Source organism: Haliaeetus leucocephalus, unplaced genomic scaffold (assembly GCF_000737465.1).
Source record: "Haliaeetus leucocephalus isolate CR32 unplaced genomic scaffold, Haliaeetus_leucocephalus-4.0 Scaffold229, whole genome shotgun sequence".
In the NCBI taxonomy this organism is placed as follows: Eukaryota; Metazoa; Chordata; class Aves; order Accipitriformes; family Accipitridae; genus Haliaeetus; species Haliaeetus leucocephalus.
This window is the reverse complement of record NW_010972665.1, coordinates 5,861,898-5,880,752: the sequence shown is the minus strand read 5'-3', so window position 1 is coordinate 5,880,752 and position 18,855 is coordinate 5,861,898. Positions and strand designations below refer to the sequence as shown.

Here is an 18,855-nt window from a genome sequence, read left to right as displayed (position 1 = left end):
GCAGGGCAGGGCAGGGCAGGGCAGGGCAGGGCAGGGGAGCCCGGGCAAAGGACTTGGCCGGCGAGGGACGGCTGCGCTTCGAGGCGCGTACAGGGCAGGTCTGAGAAACGTCTCCCCGAGCCGCCTCCGACACTCTGCCTGTCAAAGTTGTTTGGAAATGCTGTTGCTGACACAGTGACACGGGCAAACAAACCATCACATCGCATCTCCCCTGACGTGGTAAGTGGGAACGGAGAGCGTAAACCGACTGTGGTACCTTCCCCGCATACTCAGCTTGGCGGAGATGAGGACATTCGAGAAGATGCCCCGGCTGGTGTGTGCTAGTCCTCATTCCTGGACAGCCCTTTCACGGGAAGAAACCACCGATTCCTGCTAAAGGCACTGTCAGTATCTAATTAACGTCACCGACCCATCTGCACAGGTTGTTGATGTGGTCTGTCTGTTGAGCAGGCTTTGTTGTCATCTCCAGTGAAAACCGGTCAGGAATTTTTTAGCAAGAATTTCTAACCCAGTTTCTTTTAGTGAAACCATTAGAAAAGCCCTCCATCACTGCAAATAGCAATGACTACTTCCTTTTCTTCCCATTGCGGTAATAAAGAGACTCGAGAACCCAAGCGTATGGGAATAGCAGGAATTTAAAAATGACAAAAGCGTATATCAGGAATTCACTCCTTTTGTAATCTATTTACAGGGAAATCCTGTGGAGGGTCACATTTTCATCTAAGTGAAGGAATGACAGATACATGTAAAGAAAAGGCATCAAGAAAAATACCAGGTTTTAGACAAAATACACATTTGTGTTCCCGTTGCCAAAAGAACAAAAATCTTGAAAAAAGACAAGGTATTTTCCATCATTTATGCCAGTAATTTTTTTTCTTCACTCCACTGAAAATTGAAAACGTCGCCAGACTGTAAAACTCCCTCCCTGCTTAGAAGCCATGTCACCTCCTGGCAGGCAGGCTGGAGTGCGATGCTAACCGCGTGGGTACCCAGCAAACAGCTACTCACACTGAACTCGCCCTGTGCGAACCAGGGGCTGTCCCTCCTCCAGCCCTTCTGTGCGTGGAAAGGACTGCTAAACCTCACACGGGGACCTGACGCTGCGTTGGTTGGAGGGCACTGCTGACTTTGTTCTGATGTTCCCTATCCAAAGGTACTCAATCCAGTTAAAAGACTCCCGATGATTTTAATGAGTTTTGCATCAAAGAGCTAGGCAAAGTATAGCTTTCAGTGTCACCATGCGGTTATCATGCTGACAGTCAAAATTGGTAAAAACTAGGGGTGTTGCCGCAGCTGAATGATTTTTAACTCCAGTGCCATCAGAAATGAGTTGGTTTCATTGAGAACAAGTGACAGAGGGAACCTTCCCAACACACTGGAAGAAGAAAATCACCTAGATTCATCTGCTTTTGAGAGCAGCCCTCATGCAAAGAGCATGATACTACTGTGATTATCGCTAAACAGCAAATTGCAATCACTTAGACATTTTCAGGAATTGGATGTTCAATATGGCCCAAACACTAGAACGATAGCTGCCTTTTCAAAGGTGTTAGTTACCATATTTTAAAAACCAGCATAGACAGGGCAAAGCCTGAGAAGGTCAAGATTTTGCCTCAGTCAGCAGACATACCTTAAATACTATTTGCCCAGCCTTTACCAGGATTTTAAAAATATCAGCTGACACTTTTTAATGAAAAGTAACTTTAAAAAAAAAAATCACAAAACAAAACCCCAAAACTTTTAATCTAGTATATACAATGCTTAGAGGAGAAAATGTAGAGTATGTAACACTTACATGTACTTATCAGAAAAAGTCAGCAAAGTATAGTAATTGTGCTGCTACATATTATTCTTATTGCAATAGCACTCACTTTGACCCTCTAATCAATACAGAAGCCCTATTTTCACATCTGTGTAAGGAGCTGCACACCCAATAAAAGATGATCCTTATCCTATACCTTTTACCAAGCATCTGAAGAATATATATTTGAAGAGACGTTAAGCTGTCCATTATTGTTTTCAGAGACCGTGTCTCAGTCTCTCCTGTTACCACAAGAATAGACCACAAAATTATCTCACCTAGAATGAAATGCAGATTTTTCACATTAAAATATTACAGATTTAATTATTAACAGCTAATAGTTACACATTACCAGTTTGCAGCTAGACACTACTAATCATTTGCTTTTAGCTTCAACGTTCTTTCAAGGTTTTCTTCCATCTCCTCCCCGTAATAAGCGTATGCGCTAAAACTAGTTATCAGTGGTTTCACTCAGAGGACAAGATAGGCAAACAAATTTTGGGACAGTACTTTCAAGCAATTAGTTTTGTCTTTACAATGCTTAGAGCATCAGGGGCCTTACTTAATACTGTTCTGAACAAACCTTGAGGGTTTTTTTCTTTAAGAAATGGCACTTCTGCGGAAACATTTTTGGATTCTGAACTTTTCCCTCATTTTCTCCTGATGGTGGATTTTAACATTTGTTGACAAAGGAAGACAGAAGAAAAAGAGAGGCTGCTCTTGCAGAATTAGGAGTAATACAGGTTGCTTTACTGGGTATATTCTCTTATATTAGGATTTACCATCTGTTCAGTTCCTAATTATATTTATTTCACAACTTCACAAACAGAAAGATGAAAACGCTTTGAAACAATCTTATCTTTCACCTGAAGAGTTTTGATTTCTTTCACAAAGATTGTTCCTGTACGCCACAGCCACACGCAGCAACGAAGTGAACCCCGACTTCAGATTGATGTCTAAAACATGCACAACGTGCCTGTTTTCACAGAAGTGTGTATATGCTGCACCTGACCTTTCACTTTAACCATTTCTCTCACCCAGACATTTTTAAAGTGACCATCACTGTTAAAACCGCCTATGATGGCAAAATTGAAAAGGCAGCAACCTTTGCAGCAACTCTAACACTGTTTCTACTAGTATGTTATAGCCAGATCACTCCTGATTCTTAACAAACTATCTAAAAGCCAATCCTAACCACCCAGTAAAAATGCAGACACAGAACTGCCATTCTTTTCCAAGAGCTCCTACTGATGTTGAAAGTTCAGCTCTTAGTAAAGTTTAAATTGGAAGAAAAAAAGGGACAAAACAAACACTAAAATAAGCACCCTTGTAAAGCAAGTCTAACCAATAAAGGGTATTTATGGCAATTGCCTGAACATAAAACAGTAATGATAATAAATAAAGCACCTACTGTAATATTGAATTACTACTTAATTTGATCTACTGTTTAATTTTCTCAAAACCTCTAGCACTAAGTAATTTGTGATAAAAATAATTTTAACTTCATATTTTTCATCAATCTTGACTGCCCTATACAGACATAACTACCCTTTGGTCACTAACTGCAAGGCAGCTGGCAATTAACTTAGAAGCCAAAATTTGGAGCGAGAGAGAAGACAATAAGAACTCGACAAATGCTCATGATAATATACCAAACTGCAACCAACAGCTGTCTATTTTCAGGTGGTTTTGTTGACAAAGTAAGCTTTGCTACAAGCTATGCAAGAAATGAGAACCCTCCTAGGGCTTGCATAGGTCAGATCCACCTTAAACTGAACTAGGGTGCAATTCCCGCTGGGACTGACGGAAAATGTACCCATGTCAAGGAAGATTCAATTTGATCCACATGTAAAGGCCCACCACATAATGCAATGAAGTGTTAAGCAGGAACTTGATCAAAGCAAAGGAAGGTATACAATGACAATAATTTGTACTTGCATAACAGCATTTGCCAAAGACCTTATATTCATTTAAAAGTAAAAAAAATCAGCCACCTTGAGTAGTATCTGTTATTACAGACATTATGCCAGATCAGAAAACTACAACACAAGAAAGTTACATTACTCCCTGCAAGCTATAAAGCACGAAATTTCACTCCTATGCAGAAGGGCCAGCCCAAAGACTACCGGCTCTCTATAAGTCCCCCATAAATCCTTTAAGCTGGACTTAAATTAGAAGTTATACAGGATTAAGGAGGTGGATAGGTCTCATACTGGTCCTTCAGTACAGGAGTGAAGTTTACCCACATGAATCAGCAAAAAAGTATAATAATAATAATAATAATAATAATATCAACAAATCTCACACTCAAGTTTAACCTATTATTACACTATACTGATTTAAAAAAAAAAAAAAGTTGAGGGGTTGCTTTGGGTTTTTTTTGAGAATCCAGTGGTCATGCTGTTCATAAAGCACAGGAGTTTGCAATCCAATTGACCACCCTACATTAGGAAGTAGGTATTTAGCTGAATTTTTGTTCTATATGCAACAGTCGATCATTCTGTTAGTGAAAAACTAAATTTAGAAAGAAATTAGCACGATAGAGTCCTTACTCTGAAAGCACTTGTTGCATGTGCGCACATCCTTGTATGGCTTATATCCTGCTCTCTGTAAGTGCATTTGACCAACAGTATCAATATCAAAGCCCTCTTTGATCTGTCTACTTCAGTTTTCTCCCACAACTCAATTAACTTTTTAAAAATAAAAGGTTCTCCTTAAAAATAGGCCAGACCTGAATTCCCTCCAGTGTATGTGAAGACAGTTTCTTAAATATGAATCCTTAGATTTAGATTCTTGTGATGTATTCTTGAGTCAGAATTTATTTTAAATAACCGAGGCTTGTTTCAACTTTGAGACTAAGCAGCTATGTTTCTGTAGTGCCAGGTACATCGGGATTCTAGTCCTTGACTAGAGTTCTGGGTAATTTTGTTCCTAGTAAAAGCAACAGCAGAAAAAGCTCTGTGTGAACAGGGGTAGGGTTTTTTTTTGTCTAGTGATATTCGGCAGCTGACATGTATCTTGTATTCCCTCTGTTAAGCTACATAAGGTTCTTGAATATGCTCTTGGTTGTTCTAATTTAGTATCTAATTCTTTTATAAAATTTGAAGTAGCCGGCTACATTAATTTCTTGTAGGAAATGCAAAGCATACTTTTTGTTTGTTTGTTTGAATTCACACAAAAACCTTGTCAATTAGAGATAAGATCCTGTGAACTTTAATACCAAGCTTTTGACCCAAACGTAATCTAATGCAAATACAAATGTTGCTTCATCAACAGCTTTATCACTGGGATTGTACTTAATTGCTTTTCATCATTCGTTTAATTCCAACAAACAGAAAACTCAATTCTTCACCCATACTTCACTACTGTCTTATAGACTGATTATAAAACATCCATGAAAATAAACAGTTCCAGCTGGAAAAAGAAGTTGGAGAGCCACAAGATGTCTCATTCTAATGTGCCACCTGAGAGATTTTGAGCAGTCATGGTTATGGCTAAATTACAGATGAGACAACAGCACACACTGAAGCAGTGATGCAGGTATTCCAAATCCCTAAGAGGCTGCTGCAGCTATTATAGATAAGAAGTTATGCCACAGAAATTATGTTTCTAGACGGGCATCTCATAGGTAAACAGCAGTAATTTAGAACTGACTCCCAGTGCCTTCTTCAGTAAAACATTTCAAGGGCAATACTCAAGAGAAACTTATAGGGACTGTTTGATACTGGGCAGGATGTTCTACTATTAGGTAGAATATTGGGTAACTTGGTATTGCCAGAAATGCTGGTATTTAGGTTTAGCAGAAGAAAGTATTTATTTTTTGACATGTGACAGAGTTTCAGTGGAAAACTGCCATGAAAGAAAACAGTTGTGCCTACCTTATCTACTAATGTAGCACACAGTCCCTGTGAGATAGAACAGTGCATTCATCCTTACTTTATAGACTCTAGGGGAACAGAAGCTAAAAGGTTGGATGAGAATCAGGCATCTAAAAACTACAAAAGTACACCTAAGAGAGTGTATACACTGCACCACACTTTCTCTGCAGACTGGCCACTAATTTCACCTTGGCTTCTGCAAAGCTTCTCTGAAGTGCAAAAATAAGTTATTTTAGAACAACAGGTTTTCGGTTTTGTCTTTTTTAAAGTGTGTTTACAATGAATCATTTCATAAGCAACTGAGAAAAGAAGCAATCCAGGTACTCTGAAAAGTCAGTGATACTATATTAGTTATACCACAAAAAAGGACTTTATTCTTAAGGGCTATAATAAAAGACATAGTGTTTGCATGGTTTTCCCATAACTACGACACAAATAAGGAAAAAAAACCCAACCTCAAACCAAAAGTGATTTCCAGACGAATTCACACATGCAAATGCACTGGTAAAAAGATGTCCCTAAGCTCCATTCTAACACAAAAGTTCAAGTTACTTATGCTACCATGGAATCTAGGTACAAGGAATTTAGCCTCACCTGCACTTTTACAATCCTTTACTAACACAAGTGCCCTACATTAAAAACAATTTATACTCTTTGTGATGGGGAAAGAAAGCCTTGAAAAAAAACTCCCAGAAACATAAAGCATGAAATGAATGTTTAATCCTGTCTACAATTACTCTTCAGCTTTTGCCTTGACCTAGGGTCTGCAGACAAGAAATACAAATACTGCTCCTCTACATAATTTGGTAATCAAAAGCTTCACATCTTCAGCTTCTTCTAATGTCCTTTAATGCTCACATTTTCCCTGCATTTGTGATCCTCACCTGATGTAAGGCGGTATAGGACATTCTCCCATCTATGGCTACGCTCACTATACAAATGTTTTGTATACAATACGTTTCCAACCACACTTACAAAAACAGAACATCAGTGAAATGTTTTCAACCTCAAGAAAAGCCAGTTGTATTTAAATAAACGGTAGGAAAATGTCTGGTGAGAGACATGTAGAAGTTTATCTCTAGGGCACAACTTGAGGTTTGAAACCAAGCCCACTTGATCTGAGCACAGATTTGAAGATGGAAGCCTCACTTCACTATGCACCAGGCAATAGTGAAGACAAAACCCAAGTTTATTTAGTATTTGCTGTAATTACAGATCCCCTGTTGTCTGTAGTGCTGTTCAGTGCATGAAACAGTGTAGCTACCTCCATCAATGGTAAGAAGCATTTCAATTAACAAATCTGTCATGCGGTACATCTGTACAGGCTGCCACTCTTATGGACTGGGCTGAGACTCACCTATGAGAGAGGGTAGGTTTCATGGAGCTCATAGAGTTCATGGGGGGTTGCATGGGTAGCTTCCCTGGAGGATCGTTCTGCCGGCTTTTCTGGTGGCGAAGCAGCAAGAGCCGTCCCAGCTCCTCACACCACGACGAAAGCAGCGCTGCACAAACGGAACACAATGACAGTAAGTGCACAACTGAAGAACCGCACAGCTGAATGCAGATGCAAGCTACTGTAACAGGAGTCACAATCTGAACAGACAAACCCCAGGAGTTAAAAGCTTGTCCACGAACCACCACTCACATTATTATCCTATCAAACTGAGTCTGTAATTGCCCTACACTATCATTACAATGTTTTTACACAAGTTAACAAACACTCTGCACAGCCTGGGAGGCACAAGAGAACTTGTCTGAGCTGACTGGCACAGAGATGAAGAATGGATGAGGCACAAGGACATGGGATAGCTGTTGTGAGTGAAAAAAGACAGAGAAGAACTCATTTCACACTAATAGAAACGTAACAAAAACATACAGAAGACATAATTCACAGAGGGGAGCAAAGAACAACAAGATCTCTTTTCTGTTTGGCTATTTTTGTGCAAAAGATTAATTGGAGAGGCATGAAGAGAAACCCATGTCCAGGAATTCATTTCCGAAACTGCTGTCAGCTACCAGTCTTGAATAAACAGGAGAATATGGCCATACTGATGTATGGATACAAAGTTAGGCACTTAAGTCTATATTTGATCCAGCACAACCCCTAAATGGGTATTTCCATTATGTGCCTCATCTTCTGGTCAATGAGGGTAATTCTGTGCTTACAGGAAAATCAAGCTTATAAACTATGAAGATGCAAAGATTTCCTAGAGAGATGAAAAGCTTGCAATGCCCTCTGAAAATATGAAAGGGGCCATTATCTCTGAAAACATGGCCTCTCTCTTATGCACCCACACTCAGAAAAGACCAGACCCTGTTACAGAAACCACCTACTTTGCATTAAGCAGAGCCCCAGAAAGTGACTGCAGGTGAAATCTGGCTCCCATGAGTGCACTCAGCCAAGACATCCCACTGAAGCCTCCAGCAACACCCGACAGAGCCTCAGAGCTGCCTGTTTAATTCCAGCATCAGAAGTGGCTCTGGTAAAAAGTCACCAAGGTATGACACGGTGAAGAGTTTCACCAGAACAAAGTGCAAACTAATTGCAAAATTCTGCAGGTGAAGAAACGTTCTCAAGTGGAAGTGCTTGGGGTTTTTCCTTCTTTAAAGAATGCTTTATAAAACCCTCAGAACAAAAAATGCTTTGTATTTAATTTTTAACTAAGTGCTCTCCTGAGGTTTTATGAACCGAACACAAATCAACAGATTGCACAAGTCGGTGATAACCAGAAAACTACTCGAAACTCAAGCTGCCGCAGCGGTTTAGAGTTAGAGAGCTCAACATGTAACTTTAGGCTTGCTGGTTTAAAAGAGACAAGTGCAGAATTCTCTAAATTTGAGGCTTTTATTTTTCAGTTCTTGTTTTTCTAATGGTTGTCTTTTCACCAAATAGCATAATCGTAAGCAGTAGCAAACTATCATTTCAGGGTACACCACCTTCTTTTTACAGTACCTACTCACAGGTACTGTTAACACAGAACAAATTCCAAAGAGACTAACTGTAAAGTCATATTTGGGGGGGCGGGGGAGAAGGAACCTGCTTTGCCAAGAATACCCACAGATATGATTTTTCAGTACAGAAAACAATTGGAATTTCTCAAATTTAATGGCCACACAAGCAAAATACTTAAATCCCAGGCCATTCTTGTGAATTAGTCACACATTTGGACAAAGGAGAGGTGGTAATTTCATTGCATTTATCAAGTGGAAGGTCAAGAGTGGTGTGTAGGGAGGCATTTTAGAGCTCTGCTGTGACGAAAAGGGGACACCGCTCCTTTATGTAACTAAATATGGTCATTCGGAAATTGTCAGCCTCACATGTAGCCTACAGAAAGCGTTCCCCAGAGCTCTGAAACGTTCCAGCAATGAGTGTCAGTCTAAGCTGCTTCTCTATTAGCCAAGGAATCTGTCAACAAGCATTTGATCAAATTATACTCACCTTTTATCCCTGGCATATCATTACTAATGTGCCAGTGACAAAGGCCCCCCTCCCCCTTTTCCAGCTGCCTGGAGATACAAATCCCTGCCTTGTAGGGTTTCTTCCCGCACACCATGGCCACTTGAGCTCTGAGAAACACGAATGAAGTATTCTGCTGAACGCTAAACGCAGCCGTCGCAGAGTAATAGTGGATTGCTGAGCACTTCCACAGCTGAGTGTAATTACTACAGCATCAAATGGAAATCGTCCATCTTAAATGAGGCTTTGATGGGAGGAGGGAGCTGCTCCTTCTGCACACCTATATGCACTTGACAAATAAGATAAAAGCAACAACCCAACGGGTCTGAGGGCACACATCTGCAAACAAAAGCCAAACCTGCTTGGAAAAAAAGCAGAGAACTCCAGGAAAAGGAATATGCCAATGAGAGAGCATTGCTTTGGTGAGGCGAAGATAAGAAAAGATCTTAATGAGTTATTACTACCACCAATATCCAATACACACATTTATAAAAGTGAAATATAAACCATCAAAGAACAAAGAGGTCCTGAAGATAAGCTGGACGGTTTCATTCTACAAGTTATCTGGAGAGGACTCATGTTTTTAGAAACTAAGAGACTGAAGGTATAAAACGTAGCAAATTTACTCATCCCTATCACAGAAGTCATTACGGAGAGGTTTAACCTCTCCTCCCCCAGAACATTTCAACTCATGTACCACGTATAATAATCGCTCTTTTCCCTGAATCGGTGTTTGTGCATGGAATGAAAACAGAGCTGTTACCAGTCCCCCTCTATCATGCTCAGTAGGAGCAAGAACCCTCTAAAGGAATCTACTCTCCTCTGCTGGAAATGCTGGGGCAGCCTCTCATGTCCCCTGCCCCATCCACCTCCACCGCTCTGCTCTCCGCTTGGTAAGATGAATATATACCCCACACGCACATCTGGTACAGCTGGCTTCTGGAGAACATCACTTCCTGGGCTATTCAAGCAAGATGAAACAAACTCAAAATGAATTTACAGATTACACTATTCATCTTTAGTGTACTTAGTTACTGCTTTTTATGCTGACAGTATTAGGCGCATCTCAACTCATTTACACTCAAAGCACGAGAAATTCAGTACCCTACTATAATGAACAGATAAAGCAGCAAGCACAAAGGACAGCTACAGATGGTGCCAACAGTCAGTCTCTCCCTCTCATGGCACAGCCAAGCAGCTGCTTTTTCTCCCCCCCTCCGCCCCTCCTCCTTGTACAACAGGAGCACAGATTTTGCAGATGGACCATCCACACCGTCTCTCGCAGCCTCTTGCTGCGGCAGTTTAATGATCAGATTTAAATCGTGTTCCTGTGCTGCATTGCTACAATGTCCCTTGCATATAATGATGTGGCTTTCCTGCTAAAGTTGAAGTCAACTGTTGCAATGGGAAGAAAGGAAAAATCCTTAAACACGCACCCCCCTCCACCCCCGTATGCAGCCCAGGTGTAAAATACAACCTGGTTAATACACCAGAATTGACGTGTTCAACCCTGTTCAGTCACAGGGCTCTGCCAGTTCATGCCAAAAGATGCAAAATAATGGCAATCAAATGACATGCTGACAATTTAAGTGTATTCACACATTTATTTGGCTTAAAGGGACACACTCTGGGATGATTGGTGCAGTATTTGACCTACTTTTCTCCATCTGCAAAACCTGTATCATTCTTAATGGGATTGCGTTTTACTTTAAGCGTTGATGCATTTTCATAGGAATAAATCAATACGGATTTGCTAACAATGACTGCATTAGGAAACCAACACAGAAATGAGCAGCCTCAGCTTTCACATCTGTGAAACAGAAAAACAGAAAGATTTAAAAATAAGAGAAATTTCAATTGCGAGTAGCCCAAGGGGTTTCTCTAAGGAAGCAAGAGAAAAAAACCGTTCAGAGATATTCAGCTTGCTGCCACCCAGTCCCATTTTTGTTTGTCCTTTCTCTGAAGAGGACCAGACGTTGCAAGAGTGTGTCTCAGCACAGAATGTGACTGACCTCTGCTTAAAATACTCAGAAATACTCCCACACACCCAGAGTTGGCCACACCTTATGTCCTTCTGGATACCTCCAATAGTTTTAAACACTTTCATTGAAAAAAATCGTAAGATATCACAACGTATCCACACTGGGATCATGGGGACGAGGAGAGAGAAGGGGGCTGGAAGGCAAAGATTCCCCCCACCCCCCATCCTGAGTCACATTTCAAGCATTTCTCTGCAACCACAGAGCTAAGCCTTGCTTGAAAGAGAAAGGAAGCAATTGTTATTTAATCCCCTGCCTCGCCTCTAGGAGCCAGGTCTTTAGGAACGTGCCAAATACCACAAGATTTGTGACACAATTATTAGGACTGGCCACATCCCCTGGTACTGTTCCTTTCCTGTGAGGGCCCTTTTGTGCCGAAAACCTGCCAGGCAGTACAGAAACAAAGGCCTCTGCTGCCCGCTCCATGGCACCGTCCTGTCCCTCAGAGCCATGCATGCCTGTCACCCAGCAGCAGCATCACAACCACTTTAGAAGCGCCGGGTCCTTCCATTAGGAACACCAAGGAGTTCAAGCTGGGGGAAGCCATGGATCACGCCCAGGCTGCCCACGCCACTTCTTTCTTCTTGACGACAAATGGTGTCGGTATACTTGCAAAAATTACGTGATGGATGCTGATGGACGCAGCTCAAAGGATAGTTTATAGCCATAGCATCGAATATTGGTACAGCCCATTACAATCCCTTTTGGGCCAGGAAACAGAAAGGGGATGGAAAACAGGGTAAGCGATCAATGCTGCCCCATAGATTCACTAATTCATTTCATTAGCTGCATCCACACCAGCACCGATAGCTGCAATCCTGTTAACTGACTGATTTAACTCGGCGCGGTGCAAAGTGCTGTAGCAAGCATCTCCAGGTGAATGAGCCAGTGGGCTCCCTAGAAAGCAAAATACAGAGAAGCACGGTGCTAATCTATTTACCTATTATGATACCCTAGTATTAGTTACAGCTTATCACCTCAGTAAATCGCTGCCTCTTGTTAGGGAATGTGCTTAAAGGTGCAGCAAACTGTTATTTACAGGCAGACACTGTATTTACAGCCACAAAGACAGGTAAGGAGAGGATAGGACAACAGCTCAGTAATTTCAATGCCTTGTGCTTCCCGGGAGACTGCTGGAGGAGCACAATAGGATTACCGCTTCCTTGCTGCAGTTAAGCTGCAGTAGATAGTTCAATAGGCAGACCGGCAGACCTGTATTTCTTACTCACTGCAATGAAAATATTAGGAAAAGAGGAGGAGTTTGATTCAGAGACCTATCTATTCAGCACTGTCTCACTAGTTTGGTTTTGTGTCTCAGAAGGAAAATCATTTGGCTGAAAAGATATTTACAGCATAAGTAAGAAAATACAGCATTTTTTTGCAGATCATATCCATTAATTTTATATTGCTCTTAGAAACAAATTTGTATTTTTTACATGGAGAATTCCAGGTAAGTGGTATACAGAGCTACCGAGGACTTTCTATCCTCTTCTGTATAGACTGCAATCTAAATACAGTTTTTATAAATCATCCAGTGAGATAATTTGGTGGGGCGGAAAGGGAAGCAGCGAAGAGAAGAGAAGGAGAGGAGAGGAAATAACTATTGTCTTGGTTATTTAAGAATGTTATTCCTTCTATGCAGAAAAATGGAGACTATATACTGTTTGGAAAAATATATTAAAAATGTTAACCACCTAATGCTCAATGTGCTGTAATATTAGATAAATAACTTCAATTGCATTAAAAGGATGGAATCTTTGTCCACAATTTTGGGAAGCAGTAAATTGGATGTTCTCCTCGTGTTTTAAAAGCCATTTTGCTTTTAAAGAGCTGGGGAAAAAAGAGAGGGAGAAACTGGTCACCACAAACTATTTCAAGGACTGATTTTCCTGCAGCTCTCCTCCTCACACACTCCAGCAGAGCCTGGCAATGGCTGGCTAACCTGTTGGACAGACAGTCCAGGCAGGAAAGCAAGGCCATAAAGGAAATGGGATGTAACTATCCATTAGGAGAAATTCAGAGTATGCGTGTTTGCCCCTCCTCTTCAGTTCTTTCAAGGTGCCGCTACATGTCCTAACCCTGTGACAGGCAAGCCCTACCCCTGTCATTACACAAGCTTCTGCTCTGTATCTGCCTCAAAGCCGAGAGCACAAAAGGAGTATGTATAATACCAACTACAAAGCTGAAGTAGTCATTTCTCAGCAGCCTGGCTGTTCAAGATGGACTCGCAGTGGTTCCCAGGGAGTCCACCCCTCCTCCCAGGCCTACCCCTCTGGCTGCCAGCAGATGCCCACTCCTCAAGCAGGGGCACAGGGCACAGAGCCAGTGCTTGCTCCCAGGTGTTTGCTCCAACTCGTCCCGGGAGGCTTACACCCCAGCTGGCTGCTTTTTTTCAAGCTGCTGAGGACTCTGCTTGCTGTTCTCCGTCAGGCAAAATCAGTGATGTTAGCTTAAACAGTCCAAGTAAACAAGCTCGATTAAACTGACTGATTTTATCTGAAGTTGAAAGTACCAACACAAACTTGCTCCACTACTATAGTGAGGAGAGCAAGTTGTATCTTTGGTACCACCTCCAAATGCACACAGGTGTAAAAAGTGCTAGTCCCAGCGACTGCACAGCAAACTGTGTGGAACTGAATTCTCCAGCAGAGCAAAGGGGGTGGCTGGCTCAAACCCTGCTTTGGGAGGCATGAACCACCCCGCTAATTGCAACAGGAACATAAAGTCAACAGCCACGGTTCAACAATGTCAAATGGTATGATACGTGTTTCTACCACTAATATCCAAGTAACGTCCTTTATCACCAATGCCTCCTTCATTACTATAGCTACAGCTGTGTCCTGCAGAAATACCCAGCTTTGCCCCACTAGGATCTATAATGCAGTTATGTATTATCATTAAAAAGCCAAACACCACACAGGTTTGTAGCAAAATAGGTAACACGGGGAATGCCTAATTAAACTGAATGTAATATCAAATTAATTAACAGAGGTTTTACTCAATAAAACCCTTACTGTAAACCTGAGAGTTATCTAGCATGTGCTTTCAAGGATGCTGCATGGGAGTGACACCATGTACAAGTCTGGTCTTGAATATGGGTCCAGCTTGCCTCGGCATATCTTCAGCTCTTCACAAATACCTTTCAAGACATATATATATATATAGGCTTCCCCAAAAGCTCTTGCCAATTGGAATATTACAGGCTGAAGACACGGATTTGAATACTGCTATCCTCATCCCATGACTTCAGTGGAACTGGGATTCCCCAATTTCCTTCTACACTTGCCAAAACTTGGCAGAGCATCTTACCAGATTCACTACATTAACTTTGAAGTAATACATTATAAAACATAGCAACAATGGCTCAATTTGGCAAGCACAAAACACTCTGTACAGATCCAGATAAAATACGTAAGCATCTCATTTAGGCTTAGCTGTACCCACGTTGCTACATCTGAAAACATGCCCCATTATAAAAAGACGACAAAGCTGGTGAAGGGCCACCAGCAAGTGAATTTTGGATATGGCTTTCCAAAGGAAATGCACTCCAATAGCATTAGGCTGCTTGTTTTCTTACTCATCCAATTGTTGGTTTCACCGCTTAGATTTCAAACAACAGTGTCTTTCATTACTGCTATACGCTTTTATTTGGTAATGCCAGTTCTAGTCATCAACAGATTTCACACATAATACAGGCATCTGAAAAATGGAAGTGACTCACTTTAACCCATCTTTGCCTACATTCAAACTGGTGACCTGTAGGTGAGACGCTCAGTTTTACTTAATCCATCCTGAGCCCTCCAATTACTGCTGTAAACAACTCCTGAGCTAACACTACCACTAACACCCAAAAGTGCTAGAAAAAAATACCAAAGGCATTTAACCAGAGTTTGAACACAGGGAATCCATGCACAATCAGTATGGCAATGAAAGTCTGGAAAAGGGAATATCTAGTGGCTGTCTTCAAAAAAGGGAAAGGAGTAACTGCAGAACTGGAGGTTCAGTTTCCTACTGGGGAAAAATAACCCAAACTATTCAAAAGGACCAAGAGGAAGATAAAAAATGAGTAACAACCAAAATGGATTTGTTAGGAACAAATTACACCCCACTTCTGTACTTTCTTTATACTAGCAGACAAGAGACCTCGAGCACAGATTAGTTTGATTTCAGTGAGGCCTCAGTTCTGCTTTACATAACATTCTTACAAGTAAACGCAGGAAATAAGGTCTAGCTGAACACAACACAAAATGGCTGGAAACTTAAGCTTACCAAACTATTAAACCAATGATCAGTAATGGAAACAAGCATTATCGGATGGGGTTTTGCAGGAGCTTGTTCTGGATCTGAAATTACTGAATGCTTCATTTATGGATATCCGTGATGCAGACGGATAAAGGGCTAAAACATGTTCTTAGTCAAGGTACAGATGGCACAAGCTGGAAAGAAGCATCAGTTCACTGCAGAAATTTGGTGTTGGAATCATCTTGAAAAGCTGGAGAAATGGTCTGAAACTATGTCCAACAGGGACAAGTACAAAGTATGACACTGTCCACCTTCCCAGCAACAGGGCGAGAACCACCTCCGAAGGCAGGAATTCTTGGAAGTGGAGCTGAAGGCAGTAGCTGTGCAGTGGCTGAGCCGTGACATGCTGCTGCAGTGAACTCAACCAGCCTCCTTGGCTGCATGAGTGGAAGCCAAGTCTGAAAGATGTACAGTTCTCCTTTCACTCTACCCCACCACAATGTGCAGCCACAGAAGGGGGAGAAAAGTCATCAGAATAATTAGGAAAAAAAAGTATCACTATAACCTGCAAGAAAAGATTGCATGGAGTAGGGCTTTTGGTGGTTTTGTTTTGGTTTGGTTTTTTTTTTTAGAAGAGGAAAGATTGACAGCAGTATTCCAATCTACTGAGTAACAAAGCATTATCCATATAACACAGTAGAAACACCAAAATATAATACACAAACAGATAGAAAAGACACAGGCTAGGTATTAGGAGCATCCTAATGATCCTAAATACCCTAAAGGGGTAAGTTGAGGAATTTCCATGAATGGAGATGCTGTGGAAAGGTCAGATAAATATCCAGCAAGAATGGTATTAGGGTTTCCTCAGGCAAGGGGGCATAGCAGACATGACTTTTTGAAGTCCTTTACAATGAAATGAATCTATGATTGTGAACATAGGAATTTCAACCAAACAGCCTGCATTGGAAAAATATTTAAATCTGGCTTCTATTTATAATTATTACAAAAAGACAAGAACTGTAAAAAATACTTAACATCTCAGTTCCAGAGTGGGGTGTTCCTGCAGAGACTGCTGAAGTGGCAATCCAGCTACATGGCTTGCTGGCTAAGTTTTGAAGATGAAAGAAACCGAGAGCAGGTGATGTGCTGCTGAAGGTCACACCATTTGTGACAGAACGAGTCCCAGAACAGAGATGATCATACACCTTTCTCTCTTTGCAAGGAAAAACCACAACCACCACATCAAGGGGTTACTGCTCTGTGCCCGCAGTCTCTGTGCCTGCCATGGAACATTTTCAAACAGCAACTGTAAAACATCTGGAGAGGCTTTCAAGGAGGAAAAAAAAAAATTACAAAACCCACACAACCAAAATTTATAGCAGAAACGTGTTTCCAAAGTTAACATTCTCAGAACTTCTGAGAAGGACCAAAAGCTATTTTAGGAACTTTTGCTTCTTGGTTCTGCAGTCTCACTCTTTGCTTTAATTTTACATTATTTTACATTTTTATGGGAAAAGAATGTTTTATCAGGTGTCATCAGAATTTTTTTATTTTTGTACAATTAGTGTAATACAGCCTTTGCCAACTTCTCTTTAAGTACTGAAGGAAAAAAAATGTTAAGTTTTCAAAGTTGGGGGTTGCAGGACCATTTTTCACACTATACAAACTTCAAACTTGCACAGAACTGAGCTGACAGCACTCTGACCCTATCCCTGCATCTTGTTTTTCACTCTGAAAGAAAAATTACAACTATGTGTAAAATAATCTCTATGTGCTGAGCATGAAAACAATTAAGGACATCAGCAAAGAGAAACTCAGCCTACAGGAGTTTTTAACTTACTTATTTCTGTTTGAACAATGCTGAGCAGACAGACATGCACATGCACTGCAATTTCAAGGCAGCGACATTTCCCATCTCACTGCCCAGTTAATGCATTAAGTTTTCTAACAAAGTGTGCTGGTTTTGGCTGGGATAGAGTTAATTTTCTTCGTAGTAGCTGGTATGGGGCTATGCTTTGGATTTGTGCTGGAAGCAGTGTTGATAACACAGAGGGATGTTTCAGTTACTGCTGAGCAGCCCTTACCCAGAGCCAAGGCCTTTTCTGCTCCTCACCCCACCCCACCAGCGAGGAGGCCGGGGGGGCACAAGGAGTTGGGAGGGGACACAGCCGGGACAGCTGACCCCAACTGACCAGAGGGACATTCCAGACCGTGTGACATCATGCTCAGCCTATAAAGCTGGGCGAAGAAGGTGGACAGGAGAACATTCAGAGTGATGGCGTTTGTCTTCCCAAATAACCATTAAGCATGACGGAGCCCTGCTTTCCTGGAGGTGGCTGAGTACCTGCCTGCCGATGAGGAAGTGGTGAATGAATTCCTTGGTTTGCTTTGCCTGCGTGCGCGGCTTTTGCTTTACCTATTAAAATGTCTTTACCTCAACCCATGAGTTTTCTCACTTTTACCCTTCTGATTCTCTCCCCCATCCCACCCGGGAGAGGAGTGAGCAAGCGGCTGTGTGGTGCTTAGTTGCCTGCTGAGGTTAAACCATGACACAAAGTCATTACTTCTCTTTTTCCCCTCTGTGTCCCACCAACCCCACAAAACCTGTTATCTTCCCTTTACTAGCAACCTGCTCTGCTCCTCTGGTACCAATCACCTTTTCTTGAGAACTGCCTAATTAATTAACATTCAATTAACATACCAAAGTTAAATGCCAAATAATTGTTCCGAAGCTGCACTGGGAACTTGGTAACTAATTTGAGCAAGAGAAGGGCTTCTGTACCCTGAAAGTTCATTTCTTCTAGCTGTGTCCGTTGGGCTAACAGACATTTCTCACCTCAAACACGGTTGTATTAAAGGAGCAGACTTTGTGAGGCATGGATGATCTTGTTAAGGCATTCTGATAACCTTTACAACACAATGTGCACTATGTTTATTTTATTTTTTACCAATAAAGCAAAACTAGCAAATCACCTATGCTCTGTTACAATTAGAGCCACACAGAAAATCAAGCTGGCGTAAAATAAGAAACATTCAAATAACCCTACCCTGATCTTCAGATTATTTTGATTGTATTTTCATGATACAACGTGTTCAGCAGCAATACCACCTTCAGGTAGCCCTGTCTTCTGCGGTCTGTGCCCGTGCCCTGCTGTGGCTTGCATGCTCCCAGCTGTGCTGAAGCATCTCTTTGCATGACCACCCTGTGAACCTGACCAGGAATCTGATCTGGGTTTTTTTTTTGTTTGGCTGGTTTTGGGGGATTTTTGTTTGGTTGGGGTTTTTTGGTTTTTGATTCCCCACCCTGACATTTATTTGGTTTTGTTTTGTGTTCTTCCCCCAGCTAGATGAATTCCCTGCTGCGGCTCAGAGTCTGGCCCCAGCACCAAGGCTACGGCACTCTGCAGAGGCGGAAATCAGCCAGCTGTTTCTCTG

The 18,855-nt window shown here is 41.6% G+C and overlaps 1 protein-coding gene across 3 annotated transcripts in view; it reads right to left on the bottom strand.

Annotated features, from left to right (window-relative positions):
- ZMIZ1 (zinc finger, MIZ-type containing 1) overlaps positions 1 to 18,855 on the bottom strand; it is a 160,594-nt gene that overhangs the window by 42,987 nt on the left and 98,752 nt on the right. For all 3 annotated transcript variants that reach the window (XM_010567835.1, XM_010567836.1, XM_010567837.1), the window contains exon 4: positions 7,037 to 7,181. In XM_010567835.1, coding sequence (XP_010566137.1) covers positions 7,037 to 7,181 — 145 coding nt within the window. The remainder of the gene's footprint in view (positions 1 to 7,036; positions 7,182 to 18,855) is intronic.